Below are 23,843 nucleotides of genomic sequence, written 5' to 3' on the forward strand. Positions count from 1 at the left end.
GAGTACTTTTCACTGGCACTGGTTTGAGCTGGTTTGAGCTGTGGCAGTGCAGAGCTCAGTAACCTCTCTAGTTCCACCGCCTTGACCTGGCTGTGGTGCTGCGGGCTCTGCTCACCATTGCTCCTGTGCCACAAGTGCTGATGGCAACATAGAGAGCAGTGTGAGTAACTCCTTAAGAGGATTATTAAAACAGCTTTAACCTCATGGATATCCTGAAAGGATCCCGGGGATCTCAACGCTATCAGTAACTACTGTGCTACAAAAAATCAAGATTTTCAGTCTCGTCAAGGCCCTCAACAGCTTCTGGAAAGCCTTGGTCAGCCCCCTCCTCTACTCTCAGATTTCACCCAACTTGCATGGCTTGAATCATGACCTTCTTGCTAGCTGACCCTCATTACTCTCAGCACATTTTCTTGAGGATGCTACAGAGAAAACTGAGGTGCCCAAGAGTGATCTTCCTGGAATTCCCTCCTAGCCAGATCCACACATATCCTTACTGACACTGCCAAGAAAGATATCCTCTCTCTACTCAAAGTCAATTCTCCCTAACTTGTGGCCTGGTCCACAACCCCTTCCCCTCATGTGGACCAGTCGTTTCTGTCTCCACTTTCCATTTCAAACTTCCCACTTCCACTCACTGTTTCAACTCCTCTTGCGTGGTCACCAACAAGCCCCTCACTGGAAAATCAACCCACATTTTCCAATCTATATCTTGCTAGACCTCTCTGCCGCATGGACACTGCTGTGCATGCCTACTTTCTCAAAATGCCATCTTCTGCTTCTGTGGTATCACATGGCACTAGTTTCTTTTCTTTGTCCCTATTCCATCACTGGCTGAAGGTTTGTGTTCTTCAACTTCTCACAATCTCACTTTTTTTTTTTTTTTTTTTTTTGAGACAGGGTCTCGCTTTGTTGCACAGGATGGAATCCAGTGGTGCGATCTCGGATCACTGCAACCTCTGCCTCCTGGGTTCAAGCGATCCTCCTACTTCAGCCTCCTGAGTAGCTGGGATTACAGGTGTGTGTCACCACATCAGGCTTATTTTTGTATTTTTGGCAGAGACGGGGTTTCGCCATGATGCTCAGGCTGGTGTTGAACTCCTGGGCTCAAGTGATCCACCCACCTTGGCCTCCCATAGTGCTGGGATTAGAGGCATGAGCCACCGCACTTGACCACAATCGCATTCTTCTATCTTTTCAATCCCTTGCATGATTTGAAAGACCACAGGTTAAATACCTCCCAAAGCTATCTTGAGTTGAGGGTGACCAAGCTGTAGATTAATAAATCCAACTCTGTGTAGGTAATAAAATAATATATAGCCTATGATTCAATTTATAATCAATGTATGCATCTACATGGGTAATAACAAAGTCTGCAAGCTTTCCAAACATTAGGTTATCTGAGAAATGGAGACAGACTTCTTACAGAAATTGCTTTTTTTTTTTTTTTTTTTTTTTGAGACGGAGTCTCGCTCAGTCGCCCAGGCTGGAGTGCAGTGGCCGGATCTCAGCTCACTGCAAGCTCCGCCTCCCGGGTTTACGCCATTCTCCTGCCTCAGCCTCCCGAGTAGCTGGGACTACAGGCGCCCGCCACCTCGCCCGGCTAGTTTTTTTGTATTTTTTAGTAGAGACGGGGTTTCCCGTGTTCGCCAGGATGGTCTTGATCTCCTGACCTCGTGATCCGCCCATCTCGGCCTCCCAAAGTGCTGGGATTACAGGCTTGAGCCACCGCGCCCGGCCGAGAAATTGCATTTTTTAATTAAAAAAAAAAGCGGGGGCCAGAAGCGGTGGCTCACGCATGTAATCCTAGCAGTTTGGGAGGCTGAGGCGGGCAGATCACCAGGTCAGGAGATCGAGACCATTCTGGCTAACACAGTGAAACCCCATCTCTACTTATAAATACAAGAAATTAGCCGGGCATAGTGGTGGGCGCCTGTAGTCCCAGCTACTCCAGAGGCTGAGGCAGGAGAATGGCATGAACCTGGGAGGCGGGGCTTGCAGTGAGCCAAGATCTTGCCACTGCACTCCAGCCTGGGCAACAGAGCGAGACTCCGTCTCAAAAAAAAAAAAAAAAAAAAAAAAAAAAGTAGGTCTGGGTGTGGCAGTGGTGGGAGGATCCCATGAGCCCAGGAGTTCAAGACAGGACTGGGAAACACAGTGAGATCCCATCTCTACAAAATTTCTTTTTTTAAATTAGCCAGGCATGGTGCTTGCCCGAGCCCAGGAGTTCAAGGCTGCAGTGAGCTGTGATTGTGCCACTGCACTCCAGCCTTCCAGCCTGGGCAACAGATGGAGATCCTGTCTCTTCAGGAAAAAAAAAAGAGGATGAGAGCAGCAAATAGAATTCCTTATCTTCCTTCACTCTTGGGGTCACCTGCTGGTTGTGCCCACCAGCATCCATCCACTGGCTCTCTATAATCCATCCAACTGTGTTTGCCATAGGGGAGCGCTCAGGCTTGCCCACGCTCCCAGGCTGTGCTGTGGGAATGGTGACACTGACTAGGCCACATTCACCTGAGTCCCCTTGGCCACAGTGACAGATCAGGGATAGGCATGGCATCCAAGCTGAGCACAAAGAGGTGATGAGAGTCAGCCCAAGTCTTGGCTGCAACGATCAGGTCAAGTCTCTTACTGCCACCATAAGAAGAGAGGCTGACCTACAGACAGTCCAGAGCAAGGCAAAGCTGGATGATAAAGAAGCCCAGATTCTAGACACAGTGTCTGTGCCCATCAATCCACATGCAACTGAACTTTTCAGTTATCAGAGCCAATAAAACCCTTTCTCAGGCCAGTAAGTTCTTGTTATGTGGAACTGTGGAACTGAAAAGACCTCAGATAGCTGACACACCAAACCCGGTCTTCTGGTCTGTGTGAATGACTCACCCACATTCCCTTGCTCCCCAAGCACCATCATTCAATGGTAACCACTGCTTATCTTTTCACATATGTTGTTGAATTCTTTTCTGTGCATTTTCTTTTAGAAGGTTGAAATCACAATATGTATGACAAATGCTGTTTTATTTTCCCTTAGTAAATACTGCTCTTTAGTATTTTCTCCCACTATGAAAACTCTGTAAAAAAAAATCACTTTTAGCAGCATTAAAATATTCCTTTAAGTAGATGTCTCATAATTTACTCAGCCATTTGATTAACATTTGGCACTTAGGTTGTTTCTAATGCTTTACAGGTGCCTTAAATTAAACATAGACTAAACCAAATTCTCAACTGCTGTCACCCAAACTGCTCCTCCCATAGTTTTCCTCAGATCTGTATTTCGTTGTAGACTGTGTGTTCTTGTCCTTTGCTTATTTATTTATACACTGTGGTCTTAGATTTGTCTCTGCTCTTTAGATACTAATAATATTAATAATGAATCTAAAGTTAATAATAATTCCTTAACTCTTTTAATTATCCTATGAGGTGGGAACTACAAATTGTCTCAATTTTGGGTTGAGGAAATCATGAAACAGAGCTTAAATAACTTGTCCAAAGTCAAAAATCCAAGTAGCAGAACCCTAGTGTGAACTCAGGAGGCTGATTCCAGAGCACTGGGTATCACCACTGCATTTTGCTGCCTTCTACAGAAGAGTTAGGAGAAGATCAAGTGTTACTCAATTTAGAACATTTTAGACCTACTGTCCATACCTAATCTAATTTTATTTAGCTTTTAAACTTTTATATGTCTCTCTTTCCTTGATGTTTGTTTTAAAACATAGGAGGTCGGCCAGGCGCGGTGGGTTACGCCTGTAATCCCAGCACTTTGGGAGGCCGAGGCGGATGGGTCACGAGGTCAGGAGATCGAGACCATCCTGGCTAACACGGTGAAACCCCGTCTCTACTAAAAATACAAGAAATTAGCCGGGTGTGGTGGCGGGCGCCTGTAGTCCCAGCTACTCGGGAGGTTGAGGCAGGAGAATGGCATGAACCCGGGAGGCAGAGCTTGCAGTGAGCAAAGATGACGCCACTGCACTCCAGCCTGGGCGACAGCGAGACTCCGTCTCAAAAAAAAAAAAAAAACAAAAAAACCCCCACAAAAACATAGGAAGTCTTTCTCCATGCAGAGATCAGAAAAATACTGTATACTCTAAATATTGTTAGTTTTTCATGATACAATTTTTAAGTATCAATTATTTTAGAATTCATTTTGATGTATAATGATTTAAATTGATTTTCCTCCAAATAGCTATTCAACTAGCCCAGTACCATCTGCTGAATAATAATTTCTTCCCCCTCACTGAAGTCATTTGAGAGAATCGTAAGCTAAGACTCCTTTACAGAAAAATCTACAATACTGCTGGTTTAAGGGATACAGCAATCAAAAATTTCCAACAAACATGAAAAAATTTCAATCTCACTCTTAATTACAGAAAAACAAATTAAATGCCACTCCCCCATTTAGTTGGTAGACCTAAAAGTTCAATACCCAGAATTGCTGGAACAAAAGACATGTGACAGAATCGCTAGACTGTCCTCTAGAGACTCGACCAATTTACATTCCACCAGCTCTCTCTGAAAACGCCCTTTCCCCACAGCCTTGACCACACAGTAGGGTATCAAACTTTGATGTTCGCTTCTGTGATGAGGAGGGCGTTAAAAAAAAAAAAAAGCAATTCCTGACTTTTTGACTTTTCAATGTTTGTATCTTGCATAATGAGTAAAAATGAGTACCTTTTATACATTTAAGAGCTGTTTCAACTTCCTTTTCGGTAAACTCTCACTACCTGAACTTAAAAATTCTAGCTTGTAAGTTTTTTAATCTCTTGAGTTCCCTGAGGTCTTCCATTATTTCTTGACAAACTTAGACTATCAGTTCTGTAAGAACGCTCTCTCTCTCTCTCTTTTTTTAATGAGTCCTCAGACCTCCCATCTCCAAACACGTTCTTAATCCCACTTATTGCTGGTACTATGTATGTCCAGGGCCTTAGAAGCCTTGATGGCACAGAACAGATACTCAAATCTATTCACTGAATGAATGAATTTATGTATGTTTTCTTAAAAATATAAAAACAACTGGCCGGGTGTGGTGGCTCACGCCTGTAATCCCAGCACTTTGGGAGGCCAAGGCGGGTGGATCACGAGGTCAGGGGATCAAGACCATCCTGGCCAACATGGCCAACATCCTGGCTAAAAATACAAAAAATTAGCCAGGTGTGGCAGTGTGTGCCTGTAGTCCCAGCTGTTAGGGAGGCTGAGGCAGGAGAACTGCTTGAACCTGGGAAGCGGAGGTTGCAGTGAGCCGAGATTGCACCATTGCACTCTAGCCTGTGTGACAGAGTAAGACTCCGTCTCGAAATTAAATAAACACATACATACATACATAAAAAGCAAAAATTAGCCAGGTGTGGTGGTATGTGCCTATAATCCCAGCTATTCAGGAGGCTGGGGTGGGAGAATCGCTTGAACCTGGGAGGCGGAGGTTGCAGTGAGCTGAGACTGTGCCACTGCACTCCAGCCTGGGAGACAGAGTAAGACTCTGTCTCAAAAAAAAAAAAAAAAAAAAATTAGCCAGGCACGCCACGTACTTGTGGTCCCAGCTACTCAAGAGGCTGAGACACAGGTCTGCTTGAGCCCAGGAGGTGGAGGTTGCAGTGAGTTGAGACTGTGCAACTGCACTCCAGTTTGAGTGGCAGAGTGAGATCTTGTCTCAAAACACCAACAACAAAAAAGCATGGTAGAACTGTTGAAGTGTTGTTCTGAGATTTGGTCCCAAGAGACCTTGCAGCATAGGCTCTTGCTCTTTTGGAATATTTATGCCATCATGAGAAGCCACTGAGTCTAGTCTACTTTAGGATAAAGAGGCAATTGCAGGAAGGACCAACTGTAAGACATTAAACCACTACAACTGAGGGATGGTGGAGGGAGCCAGCAGATGATAGTAGTGCATGGCTGAACCCAGGCGGGCTCAGCAGAACTACTCAGCTGCATCAGCCCAATGGACTCAAGAACAAATGCATGGCTCTTGTTTCAAGCCTGAGTTTTGGAGTGGTTTTTTAATGCAGCAATAGGTAACTGATGTAAACTTTAATGTCCAATGTGAGTATGGCTGAAGGACACTTACGGGTCATCCCTACAAGGGAACATTAGGTAGTCACTCTTTAACAACTAGAGGCCGGGCACGGTGGCTCACACCTGTAATTCCAGCATTTTGGGAGGCCAAAGCAGGTGGATCAACTGAGGTCAGGAGTTCGTGACCAGCCTGACCAACATCATGAAACCAGTCTCTACTAAAAATTAAAAAAAAATTAGGCCGGGTACAGTGGCTCACACCTGTAATCCCAGCACTCTGAGAGGCCGAGGCGGATGGATCACGAGGTCAGGAGATCCAGACCATCCTGGCTAACAAGGTGAAACCCCACCTCTACTAAAAATACAAAAAATTAGCCGGGCATAGTGGCGGGTGCCTGTAGTCCCAGCTATTCAGGAGGCTGAGACAGGAGAATGGCGTCAACCCAGGAGGCGGAGCTTGCAGTGAGCCAAGATCTCGCCACTGCACTCCAGCCTGGGCAACAGAGCGAGACTCCATCTCAAAATAAAAATAAAAATTAAATAAATAAATAAATAAATAAAAATTAGCTGGGCGTGGTGGCAAGTGCCTGTAATTCCAGCTACACAGGAGGCTGAGGCAGGAGAATAGCTTGAACCTGGGAGGTGGAGGTTGCAGTGAGGCAAGATCGCACCTCTTGCACTCCACCCTGGGCAACAGAGCGAGATATGGAAAGATGTTAGACCTACAAATGCCAGTGGTATGAACATTCACACAATCCTGTGATGCAGGTACTATCAATAATCATATAAAAAAGAAAACCAGCTGGGTGCGACGGCGCATGTCTGTAATATCAGCACTTTGGGAGGCCGAGGCAGGAGGACTGCTTGAGCCTAGTAGTTCAAGACCAGCCTGGGCACCATAGTGAGAACCCATCTCTACAAAAAATACAAAAATTAGCCAGATGTGGTGGTGCATGCCTATCGTCTCAGATACTTAGGAGGCTGAAGTGGGAGGACTGCTTGAGCCCGGGAGTTTGAGGTTGCAGTGAGCTATGATTATGCCTCTGCACTCCAACCTGGGTGACAGAGCAGGACTCCATCTCAAAACCAAACCAAACAAAAACACAATCCACCACTCCCCCTAAAAAAGAAACAAAAGAAAACTGAGGCTCAGAAAGGTTAAGGAGTTTGTCTAATAGTCACACAGCTAGTAAGAGGCTGGGTTGTGGACTGTACCCAGGAGGTCAGGCTACAAAACCTGTACTCCTAACACCTGATGCTATACTGCTCCCTGTAGCACCACCAATTCCCATTTCTCCACTTTCTTTATTTAGAGCTTTGCACTACTTCTTCATTATATTCACCCAATACCAGCAATGCAAATTTAATTTCCTGGATTTTAGTGGTGTCAATTATCTGCATGAATGAATCTCAAACTTCATAACCTTAACCTAAAAAAAATGGCCAGGAGTGGTGGCTCACGCCTGTAATCCCAACACTTTTTTTTTTTTTTTTTGAGACAGAGTCTTGCTCTGTTGCCCAGGCTGGAGTGCAGTGGCACGATCTTGGCTCACTGCAAGCTCCGCCTCCTGGGTTCATGCCATTCTCCTGCCTCAGCCCATTGCAAGCTCCGCCTCCTGGGTTCATGCCATTCTCCTGCCTCAGCCCATTGCAAGCTCCGCCTCCTGGGTTCATGCCATTCTCCTGCCTCAGCCTCCCGAGTAGCTGGGACTACAGGTGCCCGCCAGCTAACTTTTTTGTATTTTAGTAGAGACGGGGCTTCAGCGTGGTCTCGATCTCCTGACCTTATGATCTGCCCACTGTGGCCTCCCAAAGTGCTGGGATGACAGGCGTAATCCACTGTGCCCAGGCTGTAATCCCAACACTTTGGGAGGCCAAGGAGGGTAGATTGCTTGAGCCCAGGAATTCAAGACCAGTCTGGCAACGTGGGGCAATGCTGTCTCTATGAAAAATACAAAAAATTAGCTGGGCGTGGTGACATGCGCTTGTGGTCCCAGCTACTCAGGAGGCTGAGGTGGGCAGATCACGCGAGCCCAGGGAGGTCGAGGCTGAAGTGAGCTGTGATCATGCCATTGTACTCCAGCCTGGGCAACACAGTAAGACCCCTCTCAAAAGAAAAAAAGTGAGGCCAGGTGAGGTGGCTCACGCCTGTTAACCCCAGCACTTTGGAAGGCCGAGGCGGCGGATCACCTGAGGTCAAGAGATTGAGACCAGCCTGGCCAATGTGACGAAACCCCGTATCTACTAAAAATACAAAAAAATTAGCCGGGCATGGTGGCGTGCGCCCATAATCCCAGCTACTCAGGAGGTTGAGGCAGGAGAATCGCTTGAACCTGGGAGGTGGAGGTTGCAGTGAGACAAGATCACACCATTGCACTCCAGCCTGGGCAACAAGAGTGAAATTCTGTCTCAAAAAAAATTAAAAATAATAATAATAAAATGAAATAAAAAACAAAACGCAGGCTGGGTGGGAGCTGTGGCTCACGCCTGTAATCCCATCACTTTGAGCGGCTGAGGCAGGTGGATCACCTGAGATCAGGAGTTTGAGACCAGCCTGACCAACATGCTAAAACCCCATCTCTATTAAAAATACAAAATTAGCTGGTCCATGCCTGTAATCCCAGCTACTTGGGAGGCTGAGGCAGGAGAATCACTTGAACTCGGGAGGCAGAGGTTGCAATGAGCCAAGATCACGCCATTGCACTCCAGCCCACTGGGCAACAGGAGCGAAACTTGAAAGAAAGAAAGGAAGAAAGAAAGGAGGGGAGGGGAGGGGAGAAAAAAGAAAATGAAAATAAGCGGCTGGGCACGGTGGTTCAGGCTGAGGCAGGTGGATCATGAGGTCAGGAGTTCAAGACCAGCCTGGCCAAGATGGTGAAACTCCATCTCTACTAAAAATACAAAAATTAGCCAGGCACGGTGGCAGGCATCTGTAATCCCAGCTACTTGGGAGGCTGAGGCAAAGAACTGCTTGAACCCGGGAGGCAGAGGTTGCAATGAGCCGAGATCACGCCACTGAACTCTAGCCTGGGCGACAGAGTGAGACTGTCTCAGAAAAAAAAAAGAAAAAAAGAAAATGAAAACAAGCATAAAAAAAGAATCAGAAATAGTTTGATGCAAATCATGATTAACTACAGACAAGAGTAAGGAAACAAATAGGAGAGGAACATCTGGGAGTAGGCCTTTTTTTTTGTTTTTTAAGAGAGAGAAGAGGCCGGGCGCGGTGGCTCAAGCCTGTAATCCCAGCACTTTGGGAGGCCGAGACGGGCGGATCACGAGGTCAGGAGATCGAGAGACGATCCCGGCTAACACGGTGAAACCCCGTCTCTACTAAAAAATACAAAAAAAAAAAACTAGCCGGGCGAGGTGGCGGGCGCCTGTAGTCCCAGCTACTCGGGAGGCTGAGACAGGAGAATGGCGTAAACCCGGGAGACGGAGCTTGCAGTGAGCTGAGATCCGGCCACTGCACTCCAGCCTGGGTGACAGAGCAAGACTCCGTCTCAAAAAAAAAAAAAAAAAAAAAAGAGAGAGAAGAGTCTCTCCGTCAGCATGGAGTGCAATGATGCAATCACAGCTAACAGCAGCTTTGACCTCCTTGGGCTTATGCAATCCTCCCTCCTCAGTTCCCCAGGTAGTTCAGACTACAGGTAGGTACTACTACACTTGGCTGAATTTTGAGTTTTTAATTTTGTAGAGATGGGGTCTTACTATGTTGTCCAAGCAGGTCTCAAATTCCTGGCCTCAAGCGATCCTCCTGTGTTGATCTCCCAATGGGCTAGGATCACAGGCATAAGCCACCATACCAGGCCTAATGATGCATCTCTGTTGCTTATGCACCTCTTTAAAAAAGCGACTCAGGAAATAACATTTAGTAACATTTAGGTAACATGCTTAGGAGGTATAATATACAAGCCAATCTAATCAGTAACATGTATTATGCATATGACATTCTAGCTAAAAATATCCTACCATCAAAATACAGGCCAGGTGTGGCTGCTCACATCTGTAATCCTAACATTTTAGAAGCCCAGGGTGAGCAGATAGCTTGAGCTCAAGACTTCGGGACCAGACTGGGCAACACGGTGAAACCCTGTCTCTATAAAGAATACAAAAATTAGATAGGCATGGTGGCGGAGGTAGTTCCAGCTACTCAGTTGTAGTCCCAGCTACGCAGGTGGCTGAGGTGGGAGGATGGCTTGAGCCTGGGAGGTGGAGGTTGCAGTGAGCCGAGATTGTGCCACTGCGCTCCAGCCTGGGTGATATAGCCAGATCTGTCTCCAAAAAAAAAAAAAAAAAAACAAAAACCCCAAAACCAAAATACATTATATAATTACAACCACACAGAAGCTTGCACACATTCGTGCAAAAAAACGAAAGGTTACTGTGGGATCCTGGTGATCAGGATCACACTCCCTTACCATTCCTCCTATACTTCTTAACTGTCTACAATGATGAAATTCTTCTACCTTTATATGAAAGATTAAAAGAAAGTTTCTCCCATTTTCAAAAGAAATTCAGTTCTAAACAACCAAGTATTTCTCAACCTTCACTCAGGTCAATACATAAAACCAATTCAACATTTAAGTAGACAGTTGTTAAATCTACATATACACATATATTCATATGCATGTACAGATAAACACATATAGATAAAACAGGAAGTTAGAAATAGCTAAATTTCTAACAGAAGACTGGATAAAAATGCTATAAAATCATTAACGATAAGCTAGATCTATGCACTGATGTGAAAAGATGTTCAAGACACAATTCTATTAACAATGACATTTAGGGAATAATTATAAAAGAATTTTACCTTCTTAAATATTTCTATAATTTCTGAATTTTTAAAAAAGTTAACCCTTATAATAATTATTTTTAAAAAATTAATTATAGAGAAAATACCTACACGTATGCAGATAAAGATATGGAAGGACAAGCACCCTATTCAGATTCCCCCCTCCACTTTTAAGGAATCCTGTTTTTATAAATGGGCCCACCTAGATAATCCACCTATCTAGAGAGATAATCCAGGAAAATCTTCCTATCTTTTTTTTTTTGAGACAGAGTCTGGCTCTGTAGCCCAGGCTGGAGTGCAGTGGTGAGATCTCGGCCCACTGCAAGCTCCCCCTCCTGGATTCATGCCATTTTCCTGCCTCAGCCTCCCAGGTAGCTGGGATTACAGGTGCCTGCCACCACGCCCAGCTAATTTTTTTGTACTTTTTTTTTTTTAGTAGAGATGGGGTTTCACCATATAAGCCAGGATGGTCTCCATCTCCTGACCTTGTGATCCACCCACCTCAGCCTCCCCAAAGTGCTGAGATTACAGGTGTGAGCCACCGCGCCTGGCAACCTTCCTATCTTAAAAGTCAGCTGATGGGCCTACTCTGGGCATACCACACCGCTCATGGATTAGCCCTGCTCTGTAAGGAGCAGTTGGGAAAAAAAAAAAAAAGGTCAGCTGATAAACAATCTTGATTGCATCTGCAACCATAACTCCTGTTTGCCAGGGAACCTAACACAGTTATAGGCTCCAGAAATTAGAATATAGCCATGGGGGTGGATGGGGGGGATCATTATTCCACCTATCATGGTTTTATAATAGCATGATGTTTTAAAAACTAGCTGCCTAATATATTTAACAGGTACATGTTAAATGGGAATAAAGGATAATACAATTATTAAACAAAGATGACCTAAAAAAAAAAAAAAAGGGTAAAAATCAAATGTATCACTTTTTTCTTTTATAGGTACTCTAAAAAATCTTTGCCTAACATAAGGTCATGAAGATTCTCTCCTGTTTTCTTCTTGAAGGTTAAAAACTTTAGGCCTTATATTTAGGTTTATGTTCCATTTTGAGTTTTGTAAATTTTGCATATGGGTGTCTAATTGTTCCAGCACCATTTGTTGAAGAGACTGACACAAGCAATGACGTGGATTTTTATAAATCTCAAATGCATTATGCTGACTGTGAGAATCTAGACATAAAAAGGCTACATACTCCATGATTCCATTAACATGACATGCCAGAAAAGGCACAACTATAGGGATAGAAATCAGATCAATGATTGCCAGAGACTGGGTTTGGAGAGGCGTGACCCACTACAAACGGCACAAGGCAACTTTTGGGGAGGATGGGAGTATTATTCCACATCTCAATTGCAGCGGTTGTTATACGACAGTTCATGTTTGTTAAAATTCAGAGGCCCGCACAACTAAAAAGTGTGAATTTTATTCTGTGTAAATTATTATTCAATAAACCTGATTTTAAAAATTATCAAGTGACAAGATGAAAAGGTGTGATTTGTTTGCAGGGTTCTAGAGTTCCTGAGACCTAAAAATGTGACCTTATTAAGCCAAGCCCTGTGGCTCACGCTTGTAATCCCAGTACTTTGAGAGGCCGAGGCAGGCAGATCAAAAGGTCAGGAGTTCGATACCAGCCTGGCCAGCATGGTGAAACCCTATCTCTACTAAAAATACAAAAATGAGCTGGCGTGGTGGTGCGCGTCTGTAGTCCCAGTTACTCAGAAGACTGAGGCAGGAGACTCGCTTGAACCCAGGAGGAGGAGGCTGCAATGAGCTGAGATTGGGGCACTACATTCCAGCCTGGGCGACAGAGTGAGACTCTGTCCCAAACAAAAACAAAACAAAAGAAAGTGACCTTAATGCAAGTTAAAATTAGCAAAGAAACCAAAAGGGGGAGAACTAGACAGTCATTACCAGGCTCCCTTACTGCACTGCCACTGTTTCCCAAAAAAAGGGAAGACAGCAATTCAGAGTGAGCACTAAAGAAAGCATTATCCAATAGCCATAGGCTCACTTTTCAGGCTAGTGACCTAACAATTTAACAAACATGAAGCTAAGTCTAAGAAAAAACTAATAACCGAAATAACATTTACCTTTGGAGTCAGCATTTGGGAACAGCCTGTTCCATGGCACCTTATTTTTGTGTGGAAGAGAAAGCAAATAGTTCCTAGCTTTTAAATTTATTATACAATTCAGGTCTTCTTGTGATGGGGATCCAAGAATACCTATCAGATAAAAAAATTAGCTGTTAGTTATCAAGACCAAGGCAAATGACTACACACCATCAACTGTGAGTCAGAATGAACCCTGATAATTAACGGTTTATCACCACCCCTAATGCTTACCTTTCTTAAGTTTTTACACAAAAGTCCTTAACATTTTAAATCAGGGAAGGTTAAAAATTCACACCTACCACAGGTTAAAGAGTGTATTAGAACTCTTAATTTAATGAAGTGACTTTGATATAAGCTGTAGGCAGGCAAACTTGAGTAAATCTAGCTCCTGAAGGGCTCGGGAACCTTACCCAGAATGTGGTTCAGCTGGTCAAGATAATGCTTCCCTGGAAAGATGGGCCTGTTAGAAAGCATTTCTGCCAGAATGCAGCCTACAGACCAAATGTCAATGGACTTGGTGTAGCCCTGCAGGAGAAAGAGAAACAAGACTGAAAATGGCATCTGGTGTTATAGGACATGAAGAGATCTTCCTGTATGACAGGTACATTGCTGATGGGACTCTGAACTTCTCCTTTGACTCCACAATTCGGAAATATGAGTAAACAGCATGGAAAAACAAAAAACAATTTGGCTTTCTTTGAGAAGCTGAACAACCAAGATTATGTGATTTTATTTTTCTCTTCATAGTTGATTAACTTGGGCTGGGCACAGTGGCTCACTCCTGTAATCCCAGCACTTTGGGAGGCAGAGGCGGGCAGATCACTTGAGGCCAGGAGTTTGAGCTTAGCCTGGCCAACATGGTGAAACCCCATCTCTACTAAAAATAAAAAAAAAGTAGCCGGCCATGGTGGTGGGTGCCTGTAATTCCAGCTATGTGGGAGGCTGAGGCAGGAGAATTGCTTGAACCCAGGAGGCAGAGGTTGCAGTGAGCCAAGATCGTGCCACTGCACTCCAGCCTGGGTGACAGAGTGAGACTCCGTCTCAAAACAACAACAAACCCACAAAGTTAATTTATTAAATTAGAATTTCCAAAGTATACATCAGTCCTTTTTTGAAACAATTTGAGAGACAGATTTAGAATTGTCATAAATTGGAGCTGGAAAAAGAAAAAAGGTCTAAAAATCTTTTCTGGGCTGGGGGGAGAGTGTGCTAGCTCCAACATATTTTACCAAGCTCTTCTAAAATATTCTCGGCTGGGCATGGTGGCTCATGTCTGCAATCCCAACACTTTGGGAGGCTGAGATGGGCGAATCACCTGACGTCAGGAGTTCGAGACCAGCCTAGCCAACATGGTAAAACCCCGTCTCTACTAAAACTACAAAAATTAGCCGGGTGTGCTGGTGGGCACCCATAGTTCCAGCTACTTGGGAGCCTTAGGCAGGAGAATCACTTGAACCTGGGAGGCAGAGGTTGCAGTGAGTCAAGACTGTACCACTGCACTCCAGCCTGGGCAACAGAGAGAGACTCCATCTCCAAAAAATAATAATAATAAAAAATAAATAAATAAATAAAAGAATTCTCATCTTCTTTTCCTATTCATTTTTCAGGAATATATTTTCTTTTAAAGGAATCCTGTTAGAAGTCATGGGCGGATACTTTGGGAAGCTGAGGTGGGAGCACTGCTTGAGGCCAGGAGTTTGAGGCTGCAGTGAGCACTGTTAGACTCCTAATGGCAGCATGTGAAAGAAAATGCATTTCCTCATGTCCTCAACAACACCGGGTATTATCTAATTATTTTATTATTATTATTATTATTTTTGCCACACACAGTGGCTCACACTTGCAGTTCCAGTTACTCAGGCGGCTGAGGTGGGAGGATCACTTGAGCTCAGGGATTGGAGGCTGCAGTGACCTATGACTGAGCCAATGCATTCCAGCCTGAGTGACACAGTGAGACCCTGTCTCTAAAAATAAAAATAAAAAAAAAAATCATGTAAGGATTCTGTCTGAATCATAACAATGGTGCAAAAAAGATGTTTCTCCAAGGAATATAAGCTGACTCTTTTAAAATTAAGAGATGGTGTCATCACTCTGTCACTCAGGCTGAAGTGCAATGGTGTCGTCATGCCTCACTGCAAAATCAACTTCCTTGTCTCAGGTGATCCTCTCACCTCAGCCTCCTGAGTAGCTGGGGCTACAAGCATACACCACCACACCTGGTGAATTTTTAAATTTTTTGTAGAGTAGGACCCCCACTATTTGCCCAGGCTGGTTTCAAACTCCTGGGCTCAAACAATCTTCCTGCCTCAGCCAAAGTACTGGGATTATGGCATGAGGCACCATGCCTGGCTCCAGATGAGCCTTCTAATACAATGAAACGAGAAGTAAAACACTGCTTTTCTGATATTCGTGTAAAAAATGCATGACACAAAACTGAGGGGCATTCTACAAAATAGCTCATCGGCACTCTTAAAGGAGACTAAAGAAACACAACAACCTGTCGCTATGAAAAGTACAAATATAAATAAGTAAATTAGCCAGGAGCGGTAGCACCTGCCTGTAGTCTCAGATACTTGGGAGGCTGAGTTGGGAGGATGGCCTTGAGCCCAGGAGGCGGAGTTGCAGTGAGCTGAGACGGTGCCACGGTACCCCAGCCTGGGTGACAGAATGAGAACCTGTTCTTTTTTTTTTTTGGAGACGGAGTCTGGCTTTGTCACCCAGGCTGGAGTGCAATGGCGCAATCTCAGCTCATGCAACCTCCACCTCATGGGTTCAAGCGATTCTCCTGCCTCAGCCTCCGGAGTAGCTGGGATCACAGGCGACTACCACTATGCCCAGTGAAATTTTTTGCATTTTTAGTAGAGACAGGGTTTCGCCATGTTGGCCAGGCTGATCTCGAACTCCTGACCTCATGTGATTTACCTGCCTCAGCCTCCCAAAGTGCTGGGATTACAGGTGTGAGCCACTATGCCTGGCCTGAGAACCCGGTCTTAAATAAGCAAGCAAACAAACAAAACCCATGACAGTGTAATACGTGAGCCTGTGCCCAGGTGGTGGGGTGGTTTGGGTGGGGTATAGTTCAAAGGTTATTGGGATAATATCCAAAATGTGAATATAAACTGTGCGTTAGATATTGAATCAGTATTAAGTTTCCTGATTTTGAAAACTGTACTGTGGTCATGTTAGAGAATACTCTTAAGGCAGGGTTTTTCAACCTTGGTATGACTAACATTTTGGGCTGAGGAAGTTTCTATTGGGAGGGCGGTTCTGTACATTGTAGGATTTTTAGCAGCATCTCTGGCCTCTTGATGCAAGGAGCACCCCCTACCCCTCATTGTGACAACCAAAAATGTCTCTAAACATTGTCACATGTCCCCATGGAACAACAGAACCATGGTTTGAATACATACTGAAACAAGGTAAAGGGGCATATCTACAATTTACTCTCAAATGACTCAGAGTGCGTGGGAGTGCCCACACACATGCACACAAAGAATGATAAAGCAAATGGGGCAAAAGATAAAAAATCGGTGAGCCTGAATCTGGGGTAAAGGGTATTTAGGAGTTCTAACTGGCGGTTCTACAAGAGTGTTCCAGAGACCCCTATGGGTTCCCTCTAGAGGATTTGAGAGGTCACAGTACATTTATTATACTACTATGACATTTTCATCCTTTTCAGTCACGAGTGGAAAGGAGATTTTTCCAGATGCAATATGAAGAGTGATGATTTGTACATGAGATGTGACATTTGGAATACCTGTGTAACTCAGTGAACCAGTATTTTCCAAATACGTAACAAAATCATGCATGAGTATGAGTGCAAGGTAGACTAATGAATTTTAACAAAATAGTATCAAGAGTTCACTGATATGATTTCAGATTCCACACTGCAATTAACCTTTAAGAAACCACCACTTGTTCAAATTGGGGGTAGTATCAAAGAATAGCCACAAGTAGCTGAAAAGACTACTAAAATTTCCCTCCTTCTTCCAGCTACATACCTGTGTGCAGAGTTTTCCTCATGAACTTAAACCAAAACAACATATTTGACAGACTGAATACAGAACCAGATGAGAATCTAACTGTCTTCTATTAAGCCAGACATTAAAGAGACTTGCAAAAATGAAAATAATGCCACTCTTTTGTAAGGTTGTTTTTTGTTTTGTTTTTTTTAAAAGACAGGATCTCACCCTGTTGCCCAGGCTGGAGTGCAGTAGTGTGATCATGGTACACTGCAGCCTCAATCTCCTGGCCTCAAGAAATCCTCTCATCTCAGCCTCTTGAGTGGCTGGGACTATAGGTGCACACCACCACGCCCAGCTGATTTAAAAATTTTTTGTACAGACCGCAGGGTGCGGTGGCTCACGCCTGTAATCCCAGCACTTTGGGAGGCCAAGGCGGGCGGATCACAAGGTCAGGAGATTGAGCCCATCCTGACTAACACGGTGAAACCTCGTCTCTACTAAAAATACAAAAAAAATTAGCCAGGTGTGGTGGCGGGCGCCTGTCCCAGCTACTCGGGAGGCTGAGGCAAGAGAATGGCATGAACCCAGGAGGCGGAGATTGCAGTGAGCTGAGATCGCACCACTATACTCCAGCCTGGGCGACAGAGCGAGATTCCATCTCAAAAAAAAAAAATTTTTTTTTCTTTTGTACAGACAGTCTCACTATGTCGCCAGGGCTGGTTTCAAACTCCTGGTGATCCTCCTGCATTGGCCTCCCAAAGCGTTGGGATTATAGCGAAAAGCCCTCACGTCTGGCCTCACTAAAATGTTTTTATTGTGGAAAATAAACTTATTCTTATGAAAAACGTATAACTTAACATGTAGTGGGTTTACTGTTTAAAAATTAATGAATACATTTTCAAGTTTCATATTATAGGCCGGGCGTGGTGGCTCACGCCTGTAATCCCAGGACTTTGGGAAGCTGAGGCGGTTAGATCACCTGAGGTCAGGAGTTTGAGACCAGCCTGGCCAACATGGTGAAACCCCGTCTTCACTAAAAAATACAAAAATTAGCCGGGCATGGTGGCAGGTGCCTTAATCCCAGCTACTTGGGAGGCAGAGGGCAGGAGAATCGTTTGAACCCAGGAGGCGGAGGTTGTAGTGAGCCAAGATTGAGCCATTGCACTCAAGCCTGGGGGACGAGAACAAGACTTCTCTCAAAAAAAAAAAAAAAAAAAAAGTTTCATATTTAAAATAACAATAGATATAACCTATATAAATAAAAAAATGTGTGTAGGTCCTTGTTTTTTTTTTTTTTTGAGACAGAGTCTCACTGTGCAGTGCTGGAGTACTGTGGCACGATCTTGGCTCATTGCAACCTCCACCTCCCGGGTTCAAGCAATTCTCCTGCCTCAGCCTCCAAGTAGCTGGGATTACAGGCATGTGCCACCATGCCCAGTGCATTTTTTTTTTTTTTTGAGACGGAGTCTCGCTCTGTCGCCCAGGCTGGAGTGCAGTGGCCGGATCTCAGCTCACTGCAAGCTCCGCCTCCCGGGTTCACGCCATTCTCCTGCCTCAGCCTCCCGAGTAGCTGGGACTACAGGTGCCCGCCACATCGCCCGGCTAGTTTTTTGTATTTTTTTTAGTAGAGACGGGGTTTCACCGTGTTAGCCAGGATGGTCTCGATCTCCTGACCTCGTGATCCGCCCGTCTCGGCCTCCCAAAGTGCTGGGATTACAGGCTTGAGCCACCGCGCCCGGCGCCCAGTGCATTTTTTGTATTTTTAGTACAGACAGGGCTTCTCCATGTTGGCCAGGCTGGTCTCAAACTCCTGGGCTCAACTGATCCATCTGCCTCAGCCTCCCAAAGTGCTGGGATTACAGGTGTGAGCCACCACACCCAGCTGATTCTTGATAATTTTTAACATATGTAAAGGGATCTTGGCCGGGGGCAGTGGCTCATGCCCGTAATCCCAGCAATATGGGAGGCTGAGGTGGGTGGATCAGTTGAGCCCAGGAGTTTGAGACCAGTCTGGCCAACTTGGCAAAACCCTGTCCCTACAAAAACATACAAAAATTAGCCGGGCATGGCGGTACACGCTTGTAGTCCCAGCAAAACGGGAGGCGAGGCCAGAGGAACGCTTGGGCCCAGGACGGGGAGGCTGCCATCCTGGGTGACAGAGAGAAACACTGTCTCAAAAAACCAAACCAAAACAAACAAACAAAAAACAAAAGCCAGGCGCGGTGGCTCACGCCTGTAATCCCAGCACTTTAGGCTGAAGTGGGTGGATCATCTGAGGTCAGGAGTTCAAGGCCAGCCTGGCCAATGTGGTGAAACCCAGTCTCTATTAAAAATACAAAAATCAGGCAGGCATGGTGGTGGGCACCTGTAATCCCAGCTACTTGGGAGGCTGAGGCATGAGAATCACTTGAACCTGGGAGGCGGCGGTTGCAGTGAGCCGAGCACTCCAGCCTGGGTGACAGAGTGAGACCCATTCTCAAAAAAACAGAAAGAACGAACGAAAGAAAGAATGAACGAACGAACGAACGAACGAACGAACGAAAGAAAGAAATGTAAAGGGATCCTGAGACCAGAAGGTTTGAGAATGGCTACCTTATACTTTTCTTACAACTTTTATTTTTTTAGACAGAGTCTCACTCTGTTGTCCAGGCTGGAGTATAGAGGCATGACCTTGCCTCACTGCAACCTCTGCCTCCTGGGTTCAAACAATTCTCATGCCTCAGCCTCCTGAGTAGCTGGGATTACAGGTGTCCGCCATCATGCCTCGCTAATTTTTTGTGTTTTTAGCAGAGATGGAGTTTCACCAAGTTGGCCAGGCTGGTATCGAACTCCTGGTGAGTAATCCACCCATCTCGGCCTCCCGAAGTGCTGGGATTACAAGTGTGAGCCACCGTGCTTGGCAACTTTTCTTTTTAAAAATTTTTTTCTTTCCTAAACAAGCTAAAACAGAGCAAGTTTTCTGAAAGCTGAAATTCTACAAAACGTTACAAATATGTACACAGAGTGCTCTAGCTTCTCAAAAGTGGGACAATATGAGTTAAAAAAAAAAAAAGAAAATTAAAATGGACAACACATAAAAAAAAATCCTAGGCCGGGTGTGGTGGCTCACGCCTGTAATCCCAGCACTTTGGGAGAGGCCGAGGTGGGTGGATCATGAGGTCAGGAGATGGAGACCATCTTGGCTAACACGGTGAAACCCCATCTCTACTAAAAACACAAAAAATTAGCCGGGCGTGGTGGCAGGCGCCTGTAGTCCCAGCTACTCAGGAGGCTGAGGCAGGAGAATGGCGTGAACCCAGGAGGCGGAGCTTGCAGTGAGCCGAGATCGAGCCACTGCACTCCAGCCTGGGCGCAGAGCGAGACTCCATCTCAAAAAAAAAAAAAAAAAAAAAAAAAAATCCTGGGTCTGTAATAGTGTTTTAAAAACAAAGGTAGGATACACAGGAAGAGAAAGGTAAATGGGAAAAATCTTCATAGAAGAATGCTAGCTAATACAAGTAAAAGGAAGAATAAATTTAGAAAATTACCATTTTATAACCCCCAATATAATAACTGACAGAAGTAAGTGCTGAATCACTGGGGGAAGCCTGCTGGGAAACAGATTCACATACACCATTCTCCAGGAATCTGTAGTGGTCATGTCAGAAACGTGCAAGCTACATCGCATCAGGAAGAACTCATCGGAAGAATCCACAATGTGAACCACTTTGTGAAACAACTGATCTGTACGTTGCAAAGTACTGAATATCTTGAAGAAGAAGAAGAGAGGAAGGGCAAGACTGTTCTAGACTAAGAATGATGCATGAAACAATTAAATCATGTGTTGAAAACAGAGTTACCTAGACTTTTTTAGGGGGATGGGATGTCATGGAATTAATGCCGATCATTTTATGAAAGGCTAAGGGTACTCTAGCTGTGGGAAGAACACTTTCTTTATAAGAAGCATTAGTATGCCCCAAAGGGTCTAGGAGTGAAGTGGTATATGTTGCTGAAGTGTCACATGGTCTGACAAAAGAGAAGAGACAGAAAAAGAGAGAGGGAGAGAAAGGAAAGAGTAAGAGAGGGAAGGAGGGATAAGAAATATGACAAGATGTTAACAGCTGGAGAATCAAGGACAGGGGCATATGGGTGTTCACTCTACTCTCAATTTTTCTATGGGTTTGATAATTCTCTACATTAATAAAAATGAACAAAATGAAGACAACTGTTAGAAGTAACATTCTCAGGCTACAGGTATTGCAAATAAGAAAAAAATGAACACTCAATTTTCACTTTGGTGACCCTGCAAGTAGAAGGAAAAGCTGGTCATCTTGAAGAACACCCTCTCTGGCTACTTCTGCCTGGAGGGTAATCAAGAAGTGAAGACAGTGGGGGGCATCTAAGTCAGAACGGAGACTGCAAGACCAAGAAGCCACACCAGGACAAACGCACACCAACAGCTCCCTTTACAACTGGCACTGAACACTGGCATGCCAATGCTCCTTGTTTAGAATGGCTGTCACGTGGCCAGTCAGAGAAAGAACCTGTTATGTGGGATTATTTGTGATACAGAATTAGAGAGTCAACATGGCATTTTCTCCTCTGAAACATCTGTTACACCAAATCCTTCTTTATAATGGAATTTATGTTAATGAGATTTTACTTTTATAACTAAACTGAACAAATGTAGGACATCAAGAAAAACTAAATGCTTTAAACAAATTCCATTTCCTTATAAAAAAATCTAATAGCTTATCTGTACTCACAAAGGATGGAGGAAGAGAAAGAAGCCTATGAGCTAATTAGACCTGTTGTTTCATTTCCACTAAGCCTCTCAGGACTATTTCTGGTTCCTGGGCCCTAGATACAAGATCCAATGTCTATTTTTGTTGCTTTTCTTCAAGTATCTTTACATGATAGCAGATGGAACTGTGTTTAAGAATCTTATAAACCTGAGACACTAGTTATAGGTAGTATGTCAGGCCTACTTAACTACTCAATTTTCACACCTTATTCATATATTATTTGCAAATGACAGTAAAAATACTGAATCTCAATCTCCATAGCAGCCCTCAATTTTTGCCTCCTGGCTCATAAACCCAACAAAAAATGTCACACTTCACTTTTTTGGGCATTTGTAAACTTATTCAACCATTTCTTATGACCAAGACACAGACCTTGCTAGTACAGTGTGGATGAGACCTGGTGCACTCTCTATAGCCACTCACAGATGCAGAGGAAAGCACTTCATTTGGAAGCAGGAAATCATGGAAATCATATAATTTCAAAAGAATCCACAGCAGTTCCTACTATGTCCACATTTATGTTTTCTTCAAGTACAACAAATTACAATATAATTCTGCCAAAGAGACATTCTTCATTATCAGAAAAATTTGACCTTTATAGAACAGACCTGGCCCATGTTTACAGAAATACACATTACTGAATAACCTCTGCAACAAACCCAGCGCACACCTAACAGTGACAGCGATAAGCAGGACTTCAGGACAGCTGTCCAAGGAGTGAAACACAGACCACTTATGGTAATAGTGACTGGAGAGGCACACCCTCTCCTACTCTACAACCGTCAGCACTATACCAGCTGAGGTAGAGGCTGAGCCCTAGGGCCCAGAAGTTCAACGCCAAACAAAATTTAGACAGCACCTTGCGGCCAGGTGTGGTGGCTCATCCCTGTAACCCCAGCACTTTGGTGCGGGGGCTGAGGTGGGCAGAGCCCTTGAGCTCAGGAATTCAAGACCAGCCTGGGCAACATAGGAAGATTCCCTACTTTTACAAAAAAAATTTAAAAATCAGCCAGGTGTGGCCAGGTGCAGTGGCTCACGCCTGTAATCCCAGCACTTTGGGAGGCTGAGGCAGGCGGATCATGAGGTCAGGAGATAGAGACCATCCTGGCTAACACGGTGAAACCCTATCTCTACTAAAAATACAAAAAATTAGCCAGGCGTGGTGGCGGGCGCTTGTAGTCCCAGCTACTTGGGAGGCTGAGGCAGGAGAATGGCATGAACCCAGGAGGCGGAGCTTGCAGTGAGCCGAGATTGCACTACTGCACTCCAGCCTGGGCAACAGAGGGAGACTCCATCTCAAAAAAAAAAAAAAAATCAGCCAGGCGTAGTGGTGCACTCTGTAGTTCCAGCTACTCTGGAGATTGAGGTGAGGAGGGTCACCTGAGCCTGGGAGGTTGAGACTGTGAGCCATGATGGTCCCACTGCACTCCAGCCTGGGTGACAGAGTAAGACCCTGTCTCAAAAAAAAAAAAAAAAATTAAATTAAATTAAAAAAAAAGACAGCACCTTGGCTCTGACCAGGTAGGCCAACTCTCAACAAGTAGAAACAGAGACTGAGGGAGACTTACGGCTTACTGCAATGCATTCAGAAAGTTCTCCTACTTACTGGATTTCTTTTTATGCAAACTTAGTCCTTACCTTGGAATTCAACATAATTTCTGGAGCCCTGTACCAACGTGTAGCCACATATTCTGTCAGGAACCCTGTGTGATCATGGTCTGGATCTGCAACACGGGCCAGGCCAAAGTCACAGATCTAAGAGAGAAAAAAACAGGATAACTTCTTAGAAATTCTAACCTTTCACATCAAAACATCACAAAAATAAAAAAGGCAATAGCAATCATAATGATACTAACTAGTTGTTCCCATTACTATGTTGCAGATACTTTCTGGGCATTCTAGAAATTCATTAATTAATTTTCCCAACAACCTGAAAAGCAATCAACATGTTAGAGACCAGGACGCAGGCTGAAGAAGTCTTTATAGGACACACTTTGAGAAGCATCCCTACCTTTCATTATTTGCTTAGCACAAAGCAATATCAATTAGGTGAATTGACAAAAACTGTTCTGGGTAAAGTCACCAAAAACAGCCAGTACCCTTTTCTCAGCCTGTCCTGCTGGAGCTCTGACGACTCTGCACTGACCTTCTATTTCTCAGACTTACTTTCT

The 23,843-nt window shown here is 44.4% G+C and overlaps 1 protein-coding gene across 3 annotated transcripts in view; it reads right to left on the reverse strand.

Moving 5' to 3' along the window:
* MAPK1 (mitogen-activated protein kinase 1) overlaps positions 1 to 23,843 on the reverse strand; it is a 108,119-nt gene that overhangs the window by 17,020 nt on the left and 67,256 nt on the right. For all 3 annotated transcript variants that reach the window (XM_025398814.1, XM_025398817.1, XM_025398815.1), the window contains 3 exons: positions 23,311 to 23,427; positions 13,334 to 13,448; positions 12,903 to 13,034 (listed from right to left, as the gene is read on the reverse strand). In XM_025398814.1, coding sequence (XP_025254599.1) covers positions 12,903 to 13,034; positions 13,334 to 13,448; positions 23,311 to 23,427 — 364 coding nt within the window. The remainder of the gene's footprint in view (positions 1 to 12,902; positions 13,035 to 13,333; positions 13,449 to 23,310; positions 23,428 to 23,843) is intronic.

Source organism: Theropithecus gelada, chromosome 10 (assembly GCF_003255815.1).
Source record: "Theropithecus gelada isolate Dixy chromosome 10, Tgel_1.0, whole genome shotgun sequence".
In the NCBI taxonomy this organism is placed as follows: Eukaryota; Metazoa; Chordata; class Mammalia; order Primates; family Cercopithecidae; genus Theropithecus; species Theropithecus gelada.